At 52.6% G+C, this 17,305-nt stretch overlaps 2 protein-coding genes across 3 annotated transcripts in view; one reads left to right on the top strand and one right to left on the bottom strand.

The window, feature by feature from the left end:
• Positions 1–12,103, bottom strand: part of MAN2B2 (mannosidase alpha class 2B member 2) — a 58,046-nt gene extending 45,943 nt beyond the window's left edge. The window contains exons 1-4 of the mRNA XM_021100435.1: positions 11,889–12,103; positions 11,370–11,467; positions 6,112–6,448; positions 5,342–5,449 (exon numbers count right to left, since the gene is read on the bottom strand). The gene's annotated coding sequence lies outside the window, so the exon portion shown is untranslated. The remainder of the gene's footprint in view (positions 1–5,341; positions 5,450–6,111; positions 6,449–11,369; positions 11,468–11,888) is intronic.
• Positions 12,175–14,470, top strand: LOC100621287 (MORF4 family-associated protein 1). Of its 2 annotated transcripts, XM_003356844.3 has the most exons (3): positions 12,175–12,396; positions 12,515–12,949; positions 13,459–14,470. In XM_003356844.3, the coding sequence occupies exon 2, from the start codon at positions 12,553–12,555 to the stop codon at positions 12,934–12,936; it is 384 nt and encodes a 127-aa protein (XP_003356892.1). In that variant the 5' UTR covers positions 12,175–12,396; positions 12,515–12,552; the 3' UTR covers positions 12,937–12,949; positions 13,459–14,470. The 2 variants fall into 2 exon arrangements, with proteins under 2 accessions (XP_003356892.1, XP_005656544.1); XM_005656487.3 differs by having other exon boundaries at positions 12,309–12,949.

The raw sequence follows: 17,305 nt of genomic DNA, 5'->3' as shown, positions 1-17,305 counted from the left end.
ATACTGTTCTTGCTGAGGCTCCCCTGGGGTTCTATCTCACACCCATAACCCCCACCTCCCACCCACTCCATGCCTTTCACCTCTAATGGGCCCCTGTGCTGGACAGGATGACTCCCCTGGTGGGGTACCCAGAGCCTCATTCCCAATGGGCCTGACCCTTGGTGAGCATGCCTTCCTGAGCCAGGGTGTTCACCTGTTTATTCACCTTCCAGACCAGGTAAAGAGACCAGAGATGCCCACATGAGCCCCAAACCAAGTCTCTGCCCCCTGTGGACAGCCCACTGGACCCACCTCCTCCTACAGACCAGGCGAATTATCCTTGCTAGACTGCTGACGCTTCCCCTGTCTGCTGGTCTCTTGGCATGAGCAGCCCAGAGCGACCAAGGGACAGCATTACCTTGTCAGCTCGTGGAAGATTTCCCCCTTTGGACACCAACTCCTCGAACCTACAGAGTCCAGAGCCGTGTAGATGAGATCCACTTCCCAGGGAGGCCCCTGGGAGTGATGACAACCAAGGCGCCTCCTGCTTCTATCGCACGTGTTCTGCCCACTGGGGACACCGTGGCTATTGATTTGGGGTGCATATGTCCCCGAGGGGATGGTGCTCCCATGACACAAGTCATGGCTCAACTGAGCCTTCAACTGGCTGTTCCAGGCCTCTCTCAGGCCAGCAGGTCCTGGGAATTGGGCTCAGATGGGAGGGGCAGACCCCATGGACATGCGCCCACCTCATCCACCTCACCAAAGAGCACGCCGTGGCCTAATGTCACCCATGTCAGCTCTTGGAATTCTCATTCTGCCGGAAGCAAGCAGTCCTAGGGTGGGACATTCAGGCAGCCTGTGGAGAGGCCATGCAGAAAGCAGCGGAGGTCCTGCCCACAGCCGGCACCAAGTCACCAGCCAGGAGCGTCAGGCAGCCCTCAGGCTGGTCCTCCAGCCTGGCCCCAGAGACTCGGTGACCATAGAGGTTTACTGCAGTGAAGCCACGTCTGGATATTGACCCTGGCTCAGGGGTCTGGTTACCTGAGCCACTAGCCTTGAGAACCAGGGGGAAGGATGGGGGGACACTTTGCTATACGCCCTTGTCAGAGTCTTCCTTCTGTAGTGGCACGGCTCCCTTCAGCCCCGGCCCATGGGGACAGTCCCGTCTCTGAGCTTGTTGGTGATGCCCATGATTGGTAAACGGAGTGTCCTCTGGGGAACACTGTCTGACCTCACCTATCTCTCCTGCTCATTCCCGCTTCTCTGCATCTTTAATCCCTTCTTCCTCCATCTCCCACAGTAGAGCTGACATCCCCTGTCCCCCTGGGATGGGCCAACACTGTCAACTTCAGGTCATCTCAGCTGCCTGCTACGCTGTCTCCTGCTGTTAAATCCTTCACAACCAGACACCGGGCTTAGAAGCAGAACTGAAATTTCTCACAAATCTGGAGGCTGGAGGCCACCTGGGGAGGAGAGGGTTGGAGGCAGCTTCTGTGACAGCCCCAGAGGTTGGCTGTCCCTCACTTGGGGGTGGCATGTCCCTGCAGGCTTAGGCTACTGCACAAGAAAAGTTCTTTCTAGACCAGCCTCAGCCATGCTCAGCCCGAAGAGGCTGCTTGAGGTTCTGGGTTCTTGGATATTAGTTTTGGCCACAAATTATTGTCAAGCAGAAGGGCCGGTACCACGTGTGTTTTGGCTGCTTCAGGGAGATGCACCCCAAGCTCCACATTGAATCCAAGTACCATGAGAACACAGGGCGCTGAACCCAGGGTGCTGCAGCTCCCCTGGAGCAATGCCACCTTGTTCCCAGGGTCACACATGGGCACGCGGCCTGTGAAATCTTGTTGATCTAGGTCACGGCTGCAAGTGAGTGTGAAGCATGACTCGTTCTGGGTGTTCTAGAGAAAGAACATCACAAGTGCCCGTTGTGATGCGTGGGAGGTTATAAGACGGACACGCTGGTACCCTTTCCATTTAATCTTTGGAACATCAGCATTCTCCGTTCTCTAGGGCAAGTGGACTGGCCGGGGGGTTCAGCTTGCCTTCAAGGGCAAACTACCCACTGTTGCATCTGAAGCCAAGGACCTCCTGGCATCCTCGCGTTCCATCCGTTCAGAGCTCCCAGTGTGTGCCTTCCAGGAGCCTGACTCGCAGGCTGCACCTCAGATGCTTCGGGATTTACTCCATCTGCCTTTCTGGCCCCGCCTCCCATATCCTCTTCTGCTCCTCTCCTCTTTCCAGACGGAATGTTAGAAGACCCCACGTGCATGCCCCGTCCTGAGGATCCTCTTCCCTGCTGTGTGTCTCTCCTCCACTGGGAAAGAGTCACATCCTTCTGGCACCACCAGCTCGCGGCCACATCCCCCCCGACAAGTGGAACTCTCTCCACCCTCAGTCCCTTTGCATGTGCTGCTCCCTCTCCTGGGAAGCGCCTTCCTCCGCTGTCGGGCCAGTTGCTATTCCTCCTTATGCCTCCCGCTCTGAGAGATCTTCCGTGGCCCTCTCTCCCTCTCCTTCACAGCATTTACTGATGAACATAATTTGACATTAATTCGTGTGTTTGGTTAACAACTTCCTCACCCACTAGACTCCAGGCTTCATGAGGCTTGGCTTTGTTCTCTACTGGATCCAGTCCCTGGGACAAAGCAGGAGCTCTTTATCTTATGTGTGGAAACTACACATGGGTTTAATTGTTATGGACATGCCTGGACAACATGGGAGATGCCCACAGGGCAGAGTCTACAACTCAGCTCAGCCACCCATCCCAACAGCACCTCTACCTGCCATGTGGTCACTTGACCCTGGAGCAGGGCCAGTGCACAACTCCTGGGGCCTGACCCACCCCCTGGCCTTAGTCCTGGCTTCCCCCGACTGCCCTGTGGGCATAAGCAGTCACTCAGTTTTACTCTGCATGATGAGGTGCTGTTGCCTGGCTGGCAGGCTAAGGCAGAGATGGATAGAGGTGGCTGCCAGTCCATGTCAAGGTGCCCAGGGCTTCATTTCTGCTTCCCCTTCCTTCATCTCTTCCAGTGGCCTTGTAAGGTGGGTGACCCAAAATATGGGGGGCCCTGGGGCACCATGTGGCAGAGGAGTGGCCTCCATCACCGGAATGGACACCCCTTGACCCTGTGTGTTCCAAGTATTGGCAAATACCCACCCACTGAGTCCTCATCACCACCCGGCAGTCAACACCATCACAGCCCATTTACAGATAAGGAAACTGAGGCACAGAGAAGCTCAGTAGCTGCCCAAGGGCACATGTGTCATGGCCGAGTTTTGAGGCTGTGTCCCCCTCAGACAGCCTACTGTTCCCATGGCTTTGCTCTGCCCAGCCACACTCCCCCACAGATCAGCAGATGGAGTCTAGAGGCAGGTGCTGGGGGTGAGCCAACCGTGGGCCTCAGGCAAGCCTCTGGTGCAGGTGCTCAGAATCCAGATGCGCCTGGTTGCTCTGCACCCCTCGTCCCCTCCGGCCTCATCCTCCCCAGAGGCTCCAGCTGTGTCCTGTCTCCTGTTCACACTGGGATCCCTCCTGGTCCAAAACACACCTGCCTCCCTGTCATTCTGCAAAGCCCAAAGAATTGTGGCTCATCTGAAACCTTTTCAACTATTCTCTGTCAAAAGAGTCCTCATCTCTAGAAATGCTCCCTGCACTGCCCCCGAGAGAAGGTCTGTACCCACCAGGTCTCCAGGACCTGACTGTAACTGATCCAGACTCCCTGGGTCTTCACGTGATCTGCACCCTGAGCCCCCCCGTGGCCATGTCCTGCTCTTTTCCATAATGGCCACCAGAGGGCGCCATGAGCCAACACGGCCGCTGTCCTTGGTCCTGAGATACTGACGGAAGAGGAAAAAGAGTCTTAGGGGCTACTGCCCCACTTGCTACTCCTTTCAAACTCAGACGAATTTAGGTCTCAAGCACATCACTCCAGCTTCCTGTATGTTGTGCTCTGACCTGTGCATCTCAAAGGTTGGCCAGGGAAGGACCACGTCCATCTGCAGTGACAACCATGGATGCTTCCACCACTGGCTTCCGCTTCTGACACCTGCCCCCACCTCCCTCCCCTGTCATCCCTGGTTTCTTTTTTCTTTCTTTTTTTTCTTTTCAAAGATGCACCTGCAGCTAGTCAAATTCGTTTCTGCTGTGCCACGACAGGAACTCCCACCCCTGGTTTCTTATGTCACTGGATTCTGAGTCCCCTTTTGAAGCAGGGACATGCGATGGGCAGAGCCCAGGTCACGTGCCTGCACCACAGGCGCCCCAGGAATAAAACCCCCAACATGGTCTACTCCTTGTGTAGACAAGCTGGGCGGGGACACAGCCCCACTCACCTGCAGAAAGGCTGCCTGATTACCCTCTGGGCCCACAGCCACCCCAGGACAGGCACCTGTCCACCAGAGAGCCTCTACCCATCCCTACTCACCACTGTGTAGGCTCTAGACCCTGGGTAGCCAAGGCCCAGCTCTGCCCCCCAGTGAGCTTGTTCTGGCCTCAGGATGAGGTTCCCCCACCAGCAGCACTTCACCGGGTCTGAGACATCTTAGACCCCCCAGGAGCCACCCTGGGATCCAGCCCCTCCCCCAACCAAGCCCGGCACAAAACAGGGACTTCACTTCTCCAGGGCTGACTGGCCCCCACCCCCTCTGAGGTCCCCTCTCCCATATCAGGGGCACGAGGCAGCCTCGGGCATGGCAGTACTCCCTGCGGAGACCAGCCCGCACTTACCCGGTGGCAGGTAAGTTGCACTGTTGTCAGGGGACAGACACTTATTCCCGACACAGACTCCCTTTCCTGCATGGTGCTGCCACCAGCTATGCCCCGGGCAGGCTCCCGAATTGACAGTTACCACAGGCCACACATCCCTCCCTGCAGGGGCTGCCTTTGTTTTGTTTTGTTTTGCTCTTTTTGCCATTTCTGGGGCCGCTCCTATGGCGTACGACGTTCCCGGGGTAGGGGTCTAATCGGAGCTGTAGCCGCCGGCCTACACCACAGCCACAGCAATGCAGGATCTGAGCCATGTCTACAACCTACACCACAGCACATGGCAACGCCGGATCCTTAACCCACTGCGCGAGGCCAGGGATCGAACCCACATCCTCATGGTTCCTAGTCGGATTCGCCAACCACTGAGCCATGACGGGAACTCCCAGGGGCTGCCTTTTATGGGAAAGGAGAGCAGCGGAGGCCTCTCCCTGCGGGCTCCGTGGGCATCACCTCGAAGCAGCGGGCTGACAGGAAAGAGAATGTCCTTCACAGGCCTGTCCTCTGCCAGCTTCCAGACCACAGCCTGCCAGACAGGTGCCGTCCTACGGCAAGATCCCGCGCCTCACACCAGGGGCCTCTGCGTTGTGCTCTCACCTCCGTCCTCCAGGCTCTCGCTGGGTCCCGGTGATGTCCTGCTCTTTTCCACAGTGGCCACCAGAGGGCGCCATGACCCAACACGGCCGCCGTCTTCGCGCTGACGTTCTGACAGCAGGGGAACAGGCGTCTTAAGGACCACACGCCCCGCTTGCGATCCCCGCAAACACAAAAGCCTTTAGGTCCTGCGAGCACGTCACTCGAGCTTCCGGGGCTGCGGTCCCCTACCCTTTGCATCTCAGAGGTTGGCAAGGGAAGGGGCACATCCATCCGCAGTGACTACCATGGATGCTTCCACCCTGCCCGACACCCCCGTCCCTCCCCTGCCGTTCCTGGTTCGTTATGTCGCTGGATTCCGAGTCCCCTTTTGAGGCAGGGATGTGGGATGGGCAAAGCCCAGGTCACATGCCTGCAACATAAGCTCCCCAGGAAAGGAATCCCCATTACAGTCTACCCCAGGCAGAGACAAGCTGGGTGGGGACACAGCCCCAGTCACCTGCAGAAAGGCTGCCTAACTACCCTCTGGGCCCACAGCCACCCCAGGACAGGGCCCTGTCCACCTGAGGGCCCCAGACCCATCCCCACACACCACTATGCAAGCTACAGACCCTGGGGAGCCAGGACCCGGCAGCCAGAGACCCCGGGGCCCAGCTCTGCACCCCAGTGAGCTTGTTCTGGCCTCAGGATGAGGTTCCCCCACCAGCAGCACTTCACCAGGTCTGAGACATCTTAGCCCCCCAGGAGTCACCCTGGGATCCAGCCCCGCTCACCTCACTATGTTTGCAGGAGTGGCTGTACAGACTTGTTCTGTTCCTTCTCAGGAAGAAATTGTTGGCTGAATACTGATAACGTGAAAGTGCGTGAAAGAATGAGGAACAGCTGCCTCCCTCTGCTTTCCAAAAAGAGTGGGCAGTTGGAGTTCCTGTTGCAGCTCAGTGGGTTAAGAACCCAACTAGTATCCATGAGGATTCAGGTTCGATCCCTGGCTTCCCTCCGTGCGTTAAGGATCCCGCGTTGCCGCGAGCTGGGGTGTAGATGGAAGATGCAGATGCAAGCTTGCATAGGACACAGGTTTCACAAGTACCAGCAACTAGGATGTCAGCATACCTTTGGAGAGACACAATTCAACCGATGACAACCATACCTAATATAGTTTATCTCTCTGCTGTACAATCCGAGCTGTACAGAGATTTCTAGGCAGCAAAACATTTTGGGGGAGCCTAGTTAAAATTTCCAAGATGTGCCCAAGACTTGTTTTTTCAGGAGCAGATGGGACTAACAGGTATGGTATCTGTTCTTGAGCAAGTCGGGGCATTGCTCAGGATAGCTGTAAATTGTGAACCCAAAGATCCATTGTCTCAGAATGTGACCCCGAGGCCAGCTGTACCAGCACTACCCGGGAAGCTGTTACAAACACAAATCATCAGACCTGGCTGCCTTTGAAATAAACCCCAAACTCTAGGGTTGGGCACATCAACATGTGTGATGGGAAGTTTTGCAGGTTATCGTGATGCAGGCTCAAATTTGAGAATATCTGCCAGGAGTTGCCATTGTGGCTCAGCAGAAATGAATCCAACTAGTATCCATGAGGATGTAGGTTTGATCCCTGGCCTCACCACTCAGTGGGTTGAGGATACGGCGTTGCCGTGAGCTGTGGTGTAGGTCGCAGAGGTGTGGTGTAGGTCGCTGTGGTGTAGGTCTGGCATTGCTGTGGTGAAGGCCGGCGGCTGTAGCTCTAACTCCACCCCTAGCCTGGGCATAAATAAATAAATAATGTTGGGGTTTTTTGTTTGTTTGTTGCTTTTTAGGGCCAAACCCAAAGCATATGGAGGTTCCCAGGCTAGGAGTCCAATCCGAGCTGTAGCTGCCGGCCTACACCACAGCCCCAGCAACGTCAGATCCGAGCCGTGTCTGCGACCCACACCACAGCTCACGGCAATGCTAGATCCTTAACCCACTGAGCGAGGCCAAGGATCGAACCTACATCCTCACGGATACCAGATGGATTCGCTTCTGCTGCGCCACAGTGGGAATTCCTGATGATGCAATCCTCGATGTTTATCCCAAAATGAGGAAAAGCTGGACTTCTCCTTGCTCTTTTTCTTTGGTTATATACATGTATCCCTCTTTTTTTTTTTTTTTTTTTTTTTTTTGTCTTTTCAGGGCCACACCCAATGGCATATGGAGGTCCCCAGGCTAAGGGTCAAATCGGAGCTACAGCTGCCGGCCACAGCCACAGCCACAGCAGCTCGGGATCCGAGCCACGTTTTCAACCTACGCCACAGCCCATGGCTATACCAGATCCTTAACCCACTGAGCGAGGCCAGGGATCGAACCCGCATCCTCATGGATCCTAGTCAGATTTGTTCCCCTGAGTCATGACAGGAATTCCTTGTGGCCCTCCTTCTTCTTAGGGCTGCGCCCCCCTCTGCCCATTTGTATCTCTCACAAGCATCCTATGTTCATAAGCTCACTCTGCCTTCCACTAGGCCTCACACTGGAATCCTCTGCATCAAGACAAAAGAACTGGAGCATCAGTAAGTCCTGACACCATGTGAGCTGATTCAATTAAAATACAGTGGGAGGAGTTCCCTTGTGGTGCAGTGGAAAAACAATTCCAACTAGGAACCATGAGGTTGCGGGTTCGATTCCTGGCCTCGCTTAGCAGGTTGAGAATCCAGTGTTGCCATTGCCGTGAGCTGTGGTGTAGGTCGCAGGCACGGCTCAGATCTGGCATTGCTGAGGCTGTGGTGTAAGCCGGCAGCTGTAGTTCCAATCAGAGCTCTAGCCTGCCTCCACATGCTGATGGTTCGGCCCTAAAGAGCAAAATAAATGAATAAATAAATAAAAATAAAAAAAATACAGTGGGGGATGGAGTTCCCATCATCGTAGCACAGCAGAAACAAATCTCACTAGTATCCATGAGGACACAGGTTCAATCCCTGGCTTTGCTCAGTGGGTTAAGGATCTGGCGTTGCCATAAGCTGTGGTGTTAAGTTGCAGACGTGGCTCGGATCCTGCATCACTGTGGCTGTGGTGTAGGCCAGCAGCTACAGCTCCAATTAGACCCCTAGCCTGGGAATCTCCATATGCCATGGGTACGGCCCTAAAAAGCACAAAAAAATAATACTAATAATACAGAGGGGGAGTTCCCTGGTGGCGCAGTGAGTTAAGGATCTGGCATTGTTATTGCTGCGGCATGGGTTTGATCCCTGGCCCAGGACTTTCTGCATGCCGTGGACATGGCCAAAAATAAACAAACAAACAAATAAAAGAGAGTGGGTCTGAGTCCCCTCCTAAGTCAGGGATCATGGGTTCCAGTCCCATCTGAGAAGGAGGGTAGTTTCACAACCAGGGAGCCCTGCTCATTCCTGAACCCCAGAAATGTGGCAAGTGATTGTTAGGGTTCAAATCTACTATGCTTTGGGGTGTTTTCAACACAGAAATAGACAGCTGAAACATGTAACTTCTTTGTAAACCATATCTTTTACCAGTGGACAGTGTCCCTCTTTTTTTCTGTTTCAAGCTTTTGACTTTAAATTTGACTTTCTTTTTATAGATTTGTTGTCATTTACTCATTGGTGTGTTTCTTATAGATAACACTTGGGTCTTAGTTTTGGGATTTTTTTTTTTTTCCAATTTTTTGGGCATGCCACAGTATGTGGAAGTTCCCGGGCCAGAGATCAAATGCGCGGCCACAGAAGCGACCCAAGCCCCTGCAGTGACATCACGTTGCTGGATCCTTAACCCACTGTGCCACAGGAAAATGCCTGGATTTTAGTTTTTGACTCCAAATGCCAGTTTCTATCTTTTAAGAAAAGTCGTCATGCTCGCTGATTGGACTTTATTTCTTCTCTCTTCTATTTATGATATATTTTACTTGATGTTTTTCTTTCTCACGTTTCCTTTTCCGCTGGTCAGATTTCTATTTTATTCTCTCTTTTCACCTCATTACTCTGGAAGTTCTGTTTGTCTTTTCGGTTTTGTTAGTACCTCTCTCCTGGGCGTTTTGCCCTAGTGATTGTGAATCAGCCTGTATTTCTTCACTGAGAGGTCAAAGCAAAGTAATCCTTACTCTTGGCCACCACCTGGATGGCCTTGTCACCTGCTCGCCTTCCTCCTTCTTCCACCAGCAAATTAAAACAGAGTGGCCTTGTTAACACCCCCAGTGTCCCCATCCACTTCTGATAACCTCGGGCTTTGGCTTGGTTGAGCCATTCAGGTCTCTGAGCAGCAGCAAAAGAGAAAGGAAAGGAAGCATAGCAGCTTGGGCTCCTGCGGGCCAGCCCGGGACCGATAATAAAGGGAGGGTACCTGTCTGCTCCTGACGCCCTGCATCCATGGCCTTCCAACCCTGGGAACTGTGCCAAGCCGGGAGAGAACCAGCGCTTCCACTGCAGCAGCAACTCGAGCTGCTGCAATTAGAGTCTTAACCCACTGCACCACAGCCGGAACTCCCAGAACTATATTTCTAAGCAGAAGGCAGTTAAGTTAAAAGTCAGTAAAAGAAGAGCATAACATGGAGTTCCTGTCGTGGCGCGTCGGAAACGAATCTGACCAGGAAACATGAGGTTACGGGTTTGATCCCTGGCTTTGCTCGGTGGGTTAAGGAGCCGGCATTGCTGTGAGACGTGGTTCAGATCCCGTGTTGCTGTGGCTGTGGTGTAGGCAGGCGGCTGCAGCTCTGATTAGACCCCTGGCCTGGGAACCTCCATATGCCAAGGGTGCAGCCCTAAAAAGACAAAACAAAGAAGAGCATAACAGTCCCGATGTGGTTGGAATTTTTTTTTGTTGTTGTTGTCTTTTTAGGGCCGCACCTGCAGCATATGGAGGCTCCCAGGCTAGGGGTCGAATTGGAGCTGTAGCCACCGGCCTACACCACAGCCACATCAAATCCCAAGCCACACCTGTGACCTACACCGCAGCTCACGGCAACGCCGGATCCTTAATGCACTGAGCGAGGCCAAGGATCGAACCCGCATCCTCATGGATCCTAATCAGGTTTGTGACTGCTGAGCCAAGAAGGGAACTCCCCAAAGCTGGATTTTTACAGGAGCAACCAAATATAAAGAACTGAGAAAAGTCCAAACAAAAAGTTAAGCACTTTACATACCTCTATGCTTGGAATTCACAGAGCATTTTCATGATTACTGTTTCTCTTTTTAAGTTATAGTTGATTCACAATGTTCTACCAGTTCTGCTGCACAGCAAAGTGACTCAGTCCTACACACATACATTCTTTTTCTCACATGATCTTCTATTATGTTCTATCACAAGTGATTGGACACAGGAGTTCCCGCAGTAGCAGAGCGGAAACAAATTCCAATTAGGAACCATGAGGTTTCGGGTTCAAACTCTGCCCTCGCTCAGTGGGTTAAGGATCTAGCATTGCCGTGAGCTGCGGTATAGGTCACAGACACGGCTCAGACCCTGCCTTGCTGTGGCTGTGGTGTAGGCCGGCAGCTATAGCTCGGATTGGACCCCTAGCCTGAGAACTTCCATATGCCTTGGGTTTGGCCCAAAAAAGCAAAAAACAACCAAAAAAACAGTAATTGGATATAGTTCCCTGTGCTATACGATAGGATCTCATTGCTTATCCATTTTAAATGTAATCATTTGCATCTAACCCCAAATCCCCGTCCATCCCACTCCACCCCCCCCCACCGCAACCACAAGTCTGTTTTCCATGTCAGTGAGTCTGTTTCTTTTTTTAAAATTTTTTGTCTTTTTAGGGCCGCACCTGCGGCATACGGAAGTTCCCAGGCTAGGGGTCTAATCAGAGCTGCAACTGCCTGTCCTACACCATAGCCACAACGCCAGATCCAAGCTGCACCTGGAACCTACTCCACAGCCCAGGGCAACGCCAATCCTCAAACCACTAAGCAAGGCCAGGATGCTAGCTGGGCTCATTACCGCTGGGCCACAACAGGAACTTCCCTGTTTCTGTTCTGAAGATAGGCTCATTTGTGCCATATTTTGGATTCCACATATAAGTTACACGATATTTATCTTCCTCTTTCAGACTTACTTCACTTAGCATGAGAATCTCTAGCTGCATCTGATGGTTGTTTCTCTTCATTCTTCACTCGATTATATTCAGAACTGGGAGGTGTGTCCCCCACCTGACTGGAAAACAGAAGCCGTATCACTTGTGCAAGCTGGATTCCTGATTTTTTTTTTTTGCTATTTTGTGACTAGGTCAACAGGCCAAGAAATCATCATACGTTTCCTTAAAATTGTCTGTGCAATGAATGTTAAAGCAATATACTACCCTGTGCCAAGTTCTGCTCTAAACCTCTGAGACAGAGTAAGACCCTCAAGGAGCCTTCAGTCCGGTAAAAGTCGTGAAGACGAGTCCAGTGGGAACGCAGAATAATTCAGACCCGGCCTTTCCCACCCGGGGGTCTCGGTTTCGAGAAAGACACCCCGACACTTCTGACTGCAATAACGAAGAGCAGCCTCTGAGATGTCGGGGAGGGTCCGGCTGCGGTACTAAACGGGGTGGGGCCCTCTGCGTGAGACCGCGACTCCCATCATTACGCAGGACCTTCTCGTTCAGCGCGGGAAGATGGCTCTCAGATCTCTGAAAGCTGTAAACTCCACGCTGGAGAAAAACTTTAAAAGAGCGAGCACCGCAGCGCCCCAACTCCCAAGCCAGGGGCCGCTGGGAGCAGCGCCAGACTGAAGGGGGAGGGGAGAGAGGAGAGAGCGTGTGTGCGCGCGCGCGCGTGCGCGCGGGGGCGGGTGGGAGCAGACGGGCGCGAGACGGAGACGACGGGCCCGGAGGGAGAAGGGAGGGCGTGCGTGCGCGTGCGTGGGGCAGCAGAGGGGCGGAGCGCGGGCCTCAAGGGGAGAGGATGTATCAGGAAGAGCGTGCGTGCGCGCGCGGCCGCGTAGCGCGGATCGCGTCGCCCACCACTGACGTGCGCGCCCCCGCACCTAGTTCTACCCGCGGCCTGACCGTAAAGAGGGGCGGCCGTGTCGTGAAAGGGGCCGCAACACGCAGGGCGCTGGTTGACGGCTAGGACTCCATTTTGTCCTCCGCTTCTCAGCTCGTAAGTCGCTTGATTCCGTGGCTGCTCTGAGGCGAAAAGTTTAAACGGGGTAAAAGTTTGAGAGAATATTCTGGAAGTGTGTCGGTAAGCATAGCGAGTCTCCATTTTCTTTCTGCAGCCGACTCGGCTCCTGCGGTTCCGGAACAGCGGGAGGAGATGCGGCCCCTGGACATCGTCGAGCTGGCGGAGCCGGAGGAGGTGGAGGTGCTGGAGCCCGAGGAGGATTTCGAGCAGTTCCTGCTCCCGGTCATCAACGAGATGCGGGAGGACATCGCGGCGCTGACCCGCGAGCACGGGCGGGCGTACCTGCGCAACCGGAGCAAGCTGTGGGAGATGGACAATATGCTCATCCAGATCAAGACGCAGGTGGAGGCCTCGGAGGAGAGCGCGCTCAACCATCTTCAGAGCGCGGACGACGCGGTCGAGGGCAGGGGGACCAAGAGGTGCGAGAAGGCCGAGGAGAAGGCCAAGGAGATCGCGAAGATGGCAGAGATGCTGGTGGAGCTGGTCCGGCGGATAGAGAAGAGCGAGTCGTCCTGAAGCCGGGTCGGCGGTAAGGCGGGGGCCCGGGGCTGCCCCCCTCTTGGCTCGGCCTCGGGGCCGTGGATGGAACAGCGAGCCCCTCGGGGTGGGAGTTGGGAGGAGAGAGTGAAACATGCTGCGTGTTTACCTTAGGAGGTCTTAGGACAGACCGTTTGTGTGCTTTTTCAGTCTCAGGAAGCTAGAGGGAAAAAGTGGGCGGGTGGGTTGATTCGGTTTCGTCTGTGTGTGTTCGCAACGTAAGGTCACGGTCAGTAGGATCAACTCGAGGGGCATAAGCAAAAGTCCCAGAGAACGAGATCGTGGTAGGGCCCATTGAGCTGGGGTGGAGAGAAATAAATGTACGATTGCTGGAGGGAAGGCTGTTTCTGGACGGTTCCAGAATTCGCTGGAAGCCTGAAAAGAGTCAGATGGCATCCCGGAGAGGTGGTGCCCTGCGGGGCTGCAGGTGTGAGGGCGTTGGGTTGGGTTTTCTTGAAGGATTAACCTGTTAATGCTGAGTTTCTCCCGATTGCACTTCAGGTTTACAGCCAATGGATTCTGGTCCACTGATGGAGATTGGCTGACACCCTGGAGAAGCTGAAACCAGAGAGCCTTTTGTTTTCTCTTTTTTTCTCTGTCTACACTCTTGTCCTCGCTTACACTACGTTTCTGCTATGGTCTGTGGTTAATGACCTCAATATGAGTTTTTGATTGTTAAGTGTTTTTGTTTGGGGAGGTAACTTTTATTTGGAAAACGTTCTCACGAGCAAGAATTAGGGCCTAGATTGTAAGCTCTTGCAGCAGTCACGTTTGTTCCTGGGCTTTTGTTGTTTCTAAATTTTTGAGGTGCTTTGCTCTTTCTTGTGTGACCTGATAGCTTCCTGGAACTTTGGGTCTGTGTGTGACGGATGAGACTCAGAGCTGGAGTTCTCCAGCTCTGAAGGTGCTGAAGGAACTGCATGATATCTGGAAGACGACTCCATGCAGCAGTTTTAAAGAAGCTGAAGAGGGGACCAGACTTCTACTGGGAATGTGAATGGGGCTGATCTGGCTAGGACTGATGAATCAGAAGGGGTGGAGGATGGTATTGTTTGGGGACTTTAATTTCTGTGTGAGACCAAAGGAGGAGAGATGTATTTTGTTCAAAATGTAAGTTTTATGCGGCACACTGTGTGATGTAACCTGTCTGGTCAGTTTGTTTGGACAACCTTACTCAGCTTTACTCGACGTGGAACTGAGAATAGAACATGAGATAGGTCTTGGTGTTCTGTATAATTGATAGAATACCCTGATGCATTTTAAGGCATTCTGGGCATAAAATAAAAGCGATATTTGCAAAAGCCCTTGAAGGTCTGGGGAAGAAAAGCAAGGGCTGTCTGTTTTGGACCCTAAACTGGATAGGGACTAAGTACTTTCAACATCCATAAGTTGTCTAGCTATAAGTTCATTTCAGCAGCAGACCTGACAAGTATTTGAGGTCAAAACCCTACCATGTGTTTAAAAAGAAATTTACCATGTTAATAAAAGTATTCATTTGCTTGAAAAGACAAAAGACCTGAGAAATCATTGAGTTAAGAAATTTCGTTTCTTTAAGAAAAATTTCCTTCGTAGCGGTCATCTTTGCCAAATGGGGGGTGGATTTATTGGGGTTTTTAAGCCCCAAATTACGGAGGAGGTAATCATATCTCTGCGTGCTGCTATGGAGACTGGCGGAGGAAAAAGCATGGGGTTGGCCCTTGGTATTGAGGGGGTTGGTTCCAAAACCCTTCACCCCCTCCCCACAGATAACCAAGATCCAGGGATGCTCACATTCCTTAGGAAAAATTGTCGTACAGTCGGCTCTCCATGGCCATAGATTTTGCATCCTACAGAGCCTGCCTGCACTCTGATTTTCATCTCAGGATCTGCTTCCTGGGGCATCCAGCTGATAGCAAGCGTGAAACTGGAAAACCATGTGTCACAAGCTAGATACCGTATCTTAGAGGACTGAGGAGGAGAAAGAAAGCATTTCAGAGCAAGTAAGGTGAACCTGGCCTTGAGGGATGGACACAGATTCCGAGGACAAGGAGAGAGTGAGGGACACCCAGGCACAGGGAACAGAAGGTGCCGGAGTTCTGGTGTTGGGGGTGGTGAGGGCGAGTATGATGAGCAGCATCAGGAAAAAACAAACAACAAAGCCACATTTGGTAGTTTGCCCCAACTAGTACAGTAACGCTGGTACAACAGTCAGTATCTCACGAGTTTGACACCAAGGCCTTTTTTCAGTTTCAGGATATCACCTCGCAGTTGGTAATTTATCTTTAAAAGAGGTAATACAATGAGTAAGAATTGGTCTGTTCCTTTTCTCAGCTTCCCAGTTCCCCTCTAGGAAGACAACCATTCACCAGTATCTTAAATATCATTACAAACACCATGTGTTTTAGAACATACACAAGACTTTCTCCAACCTCTTTTTTTTAAAAAAACATAGAAATACTAATCTGTGAATGTTCTGGGATAGTTTTTCTACCTAAAACTATAGTTTGAAAGTTAACCCTAGGGAGGTGCTTTCGTGGCTGAGAGGTTAATGACCCTGAGTAGGATCCATGAGGATGCAGGTTCGATCCCTGGTCTCGCTCAGTGGGTTGGGGATCCTGTGTTGCCGTGAGATGTGGTGTAGGTCCCAGACACAGCTCGGACCCCAGATTGCTGTGGCTGTCACTTAGGCCCGCACCTGCAGCTCTTTCAACCCCTGGCCTGGGAGCTTCCATATGCCTCACGTGCGGCCCTTAAAAGAAAAAAAAAAGAAAGTTCACCCCATCTAAATAGCTAGATCTGCTGTTTGGTTTTTTTTTTTTTTTTTTTTAATGGCTGCATATTATTCATTGTACTATAAGTAGAGGTAGGTGACTGTTCCGGCTTGCGACTGCTAGGTTGGAGAAGCAATTGAATCTTGCATTTTCTAAGAATGTGGTAAGGAGCCATTTGGAGAGGCCGTCTTAAAGGGCTGTACAATACTGAGTCTGGCCAGAGTTGCCAGAATTTTTTTTTTTTTTTTTTTTTTTTAGCTTTTTAGGGCCGCAACAGCGGCATAAGGAGCTTCCCAGACTAGGGGTCGAACAGGAGCTACATAGCTGCTGGCCGGCACCACAGCAACGCAGGATCCGAACCATGTCTGCGATCTACACCACAGCTCACAGCAATGCTGGATCCTTAACCCACTGAGAAGGCCGGGGATTGAACCCATGTCCTCATGGACACTAGTTGAGTTCGTTACTGCTGAGCCATGACGGGAACGCCCAGAGTTTTTTATTACAGACCCGTATGTCCCTCATGAGCCCCAGGCCCTCTCTCCGTTCCCTGACGGTCAGAGATGAGGCCACGGGCGGCTGTGCAGAAAGGGCCAGCTGGGTTCTTGGACGGGTTCCTGACACAGCAGAGGCCAGTGTCCTTTTATATCAAAGCGCTGTTGCCGAAAGAGCGAGGAGGCCGGGCAGGGAAGCGCACTCAGCGGGGGGCAGGCAAGGCATTTCGCAACAGGAGCTCTGAGGGGTGGAGGCCGGTGCAGAAGGTTCAAAATCCTGGCTGGTGTCGTGCCTGGTCAGAGTCAGGCTGGAGCGATCACAAAGCCGCCCTACAGGGGCTTTGGCGTCGGCTTTCATCAGCTGAAGCGACCCTGGTAAGAAAGCGGTTTAATTCTAGTGGACACCGCAGTAGGACGGGCAACAGCCAAGGACGAGTTCACCACATTGGGGCCGAGGGTTGGGGAGCATTATTCAAGTCTGGCCCCAGGTGAAGCGGGGTCCGTCTAAAGAGTTTCTAACCTTGCCAAAGGTAACACCTCAGAGTCCTGGCTGCCCTGGACCAGGAGGGTGGGAAAGAGGAGAACTGGCTGCTGGCCCACCTGCGCCTGCTCTCTGTGTGATCTTGGGCAGGTACTGGCTTGTCTGAAGTTCTCCAGCCCCGGCATTCCGTATGACTTCTAGACTAAACCTTAACTGAGATAAAATGCTGTAGGAGTCATGAATGTTGTGCACCAAATAATTGCAATTCTTTACCGACCAGGCACAGTCGGGGTACGCCCTGGTGCCCTGGTGGTGGTGGTGCTGCTGAGTGTGTATGTGTGTGTGACTCATTCTGGCCGTGAGTCGTGAGGGACAACATACAGTCACATCTAAGCCAGAACATCCAGGTGAGACCCTCCAGAGCTCTCCCTCTGGCAGAGGAACCCACCACCACGTTCCTTGGATGAGTGTGGTACCCTTGCCAAGCTACGATGAACACCTAGCACAAACAAGGAAAAACCATTGTTTTAAACCACAGAGATTTGGAGACTGCTTGTTTGGATGCCACAACCTACACTGAAATGACTGCTGCTCTCATCTCTTCTCTTTCCTTATGTTTTGAT

This window comes from Sus scrofa, chromosome 8 (assembly GCF_000003025.6).
Source record: "Sus scrofa isolate TJ Tabasco breed Duroc chromosome 8, Sscrofa11.1, whole genome shotgun sequence".
Lineage (NCBI taxonomy): Eukaryota > Metazoa > Chordata > Mammalia > Artiodactyla > Suidae > Sus > Sus scrofa.
Note: the sequence above shows the minus strand (reverse complement) of the source record. Positions and strands in the feature narration are given on the sequence as shown.

Excerpts from the sequence above, each read along its gene's own strand:
- LOC100621287 (XM_003356844.3), top strand. The coding sequence starts at position 12,553 with ATGCGGCCCCTGGACATCGTCGAGCTGGCGGAGCCGGAGGAGGTGGAG.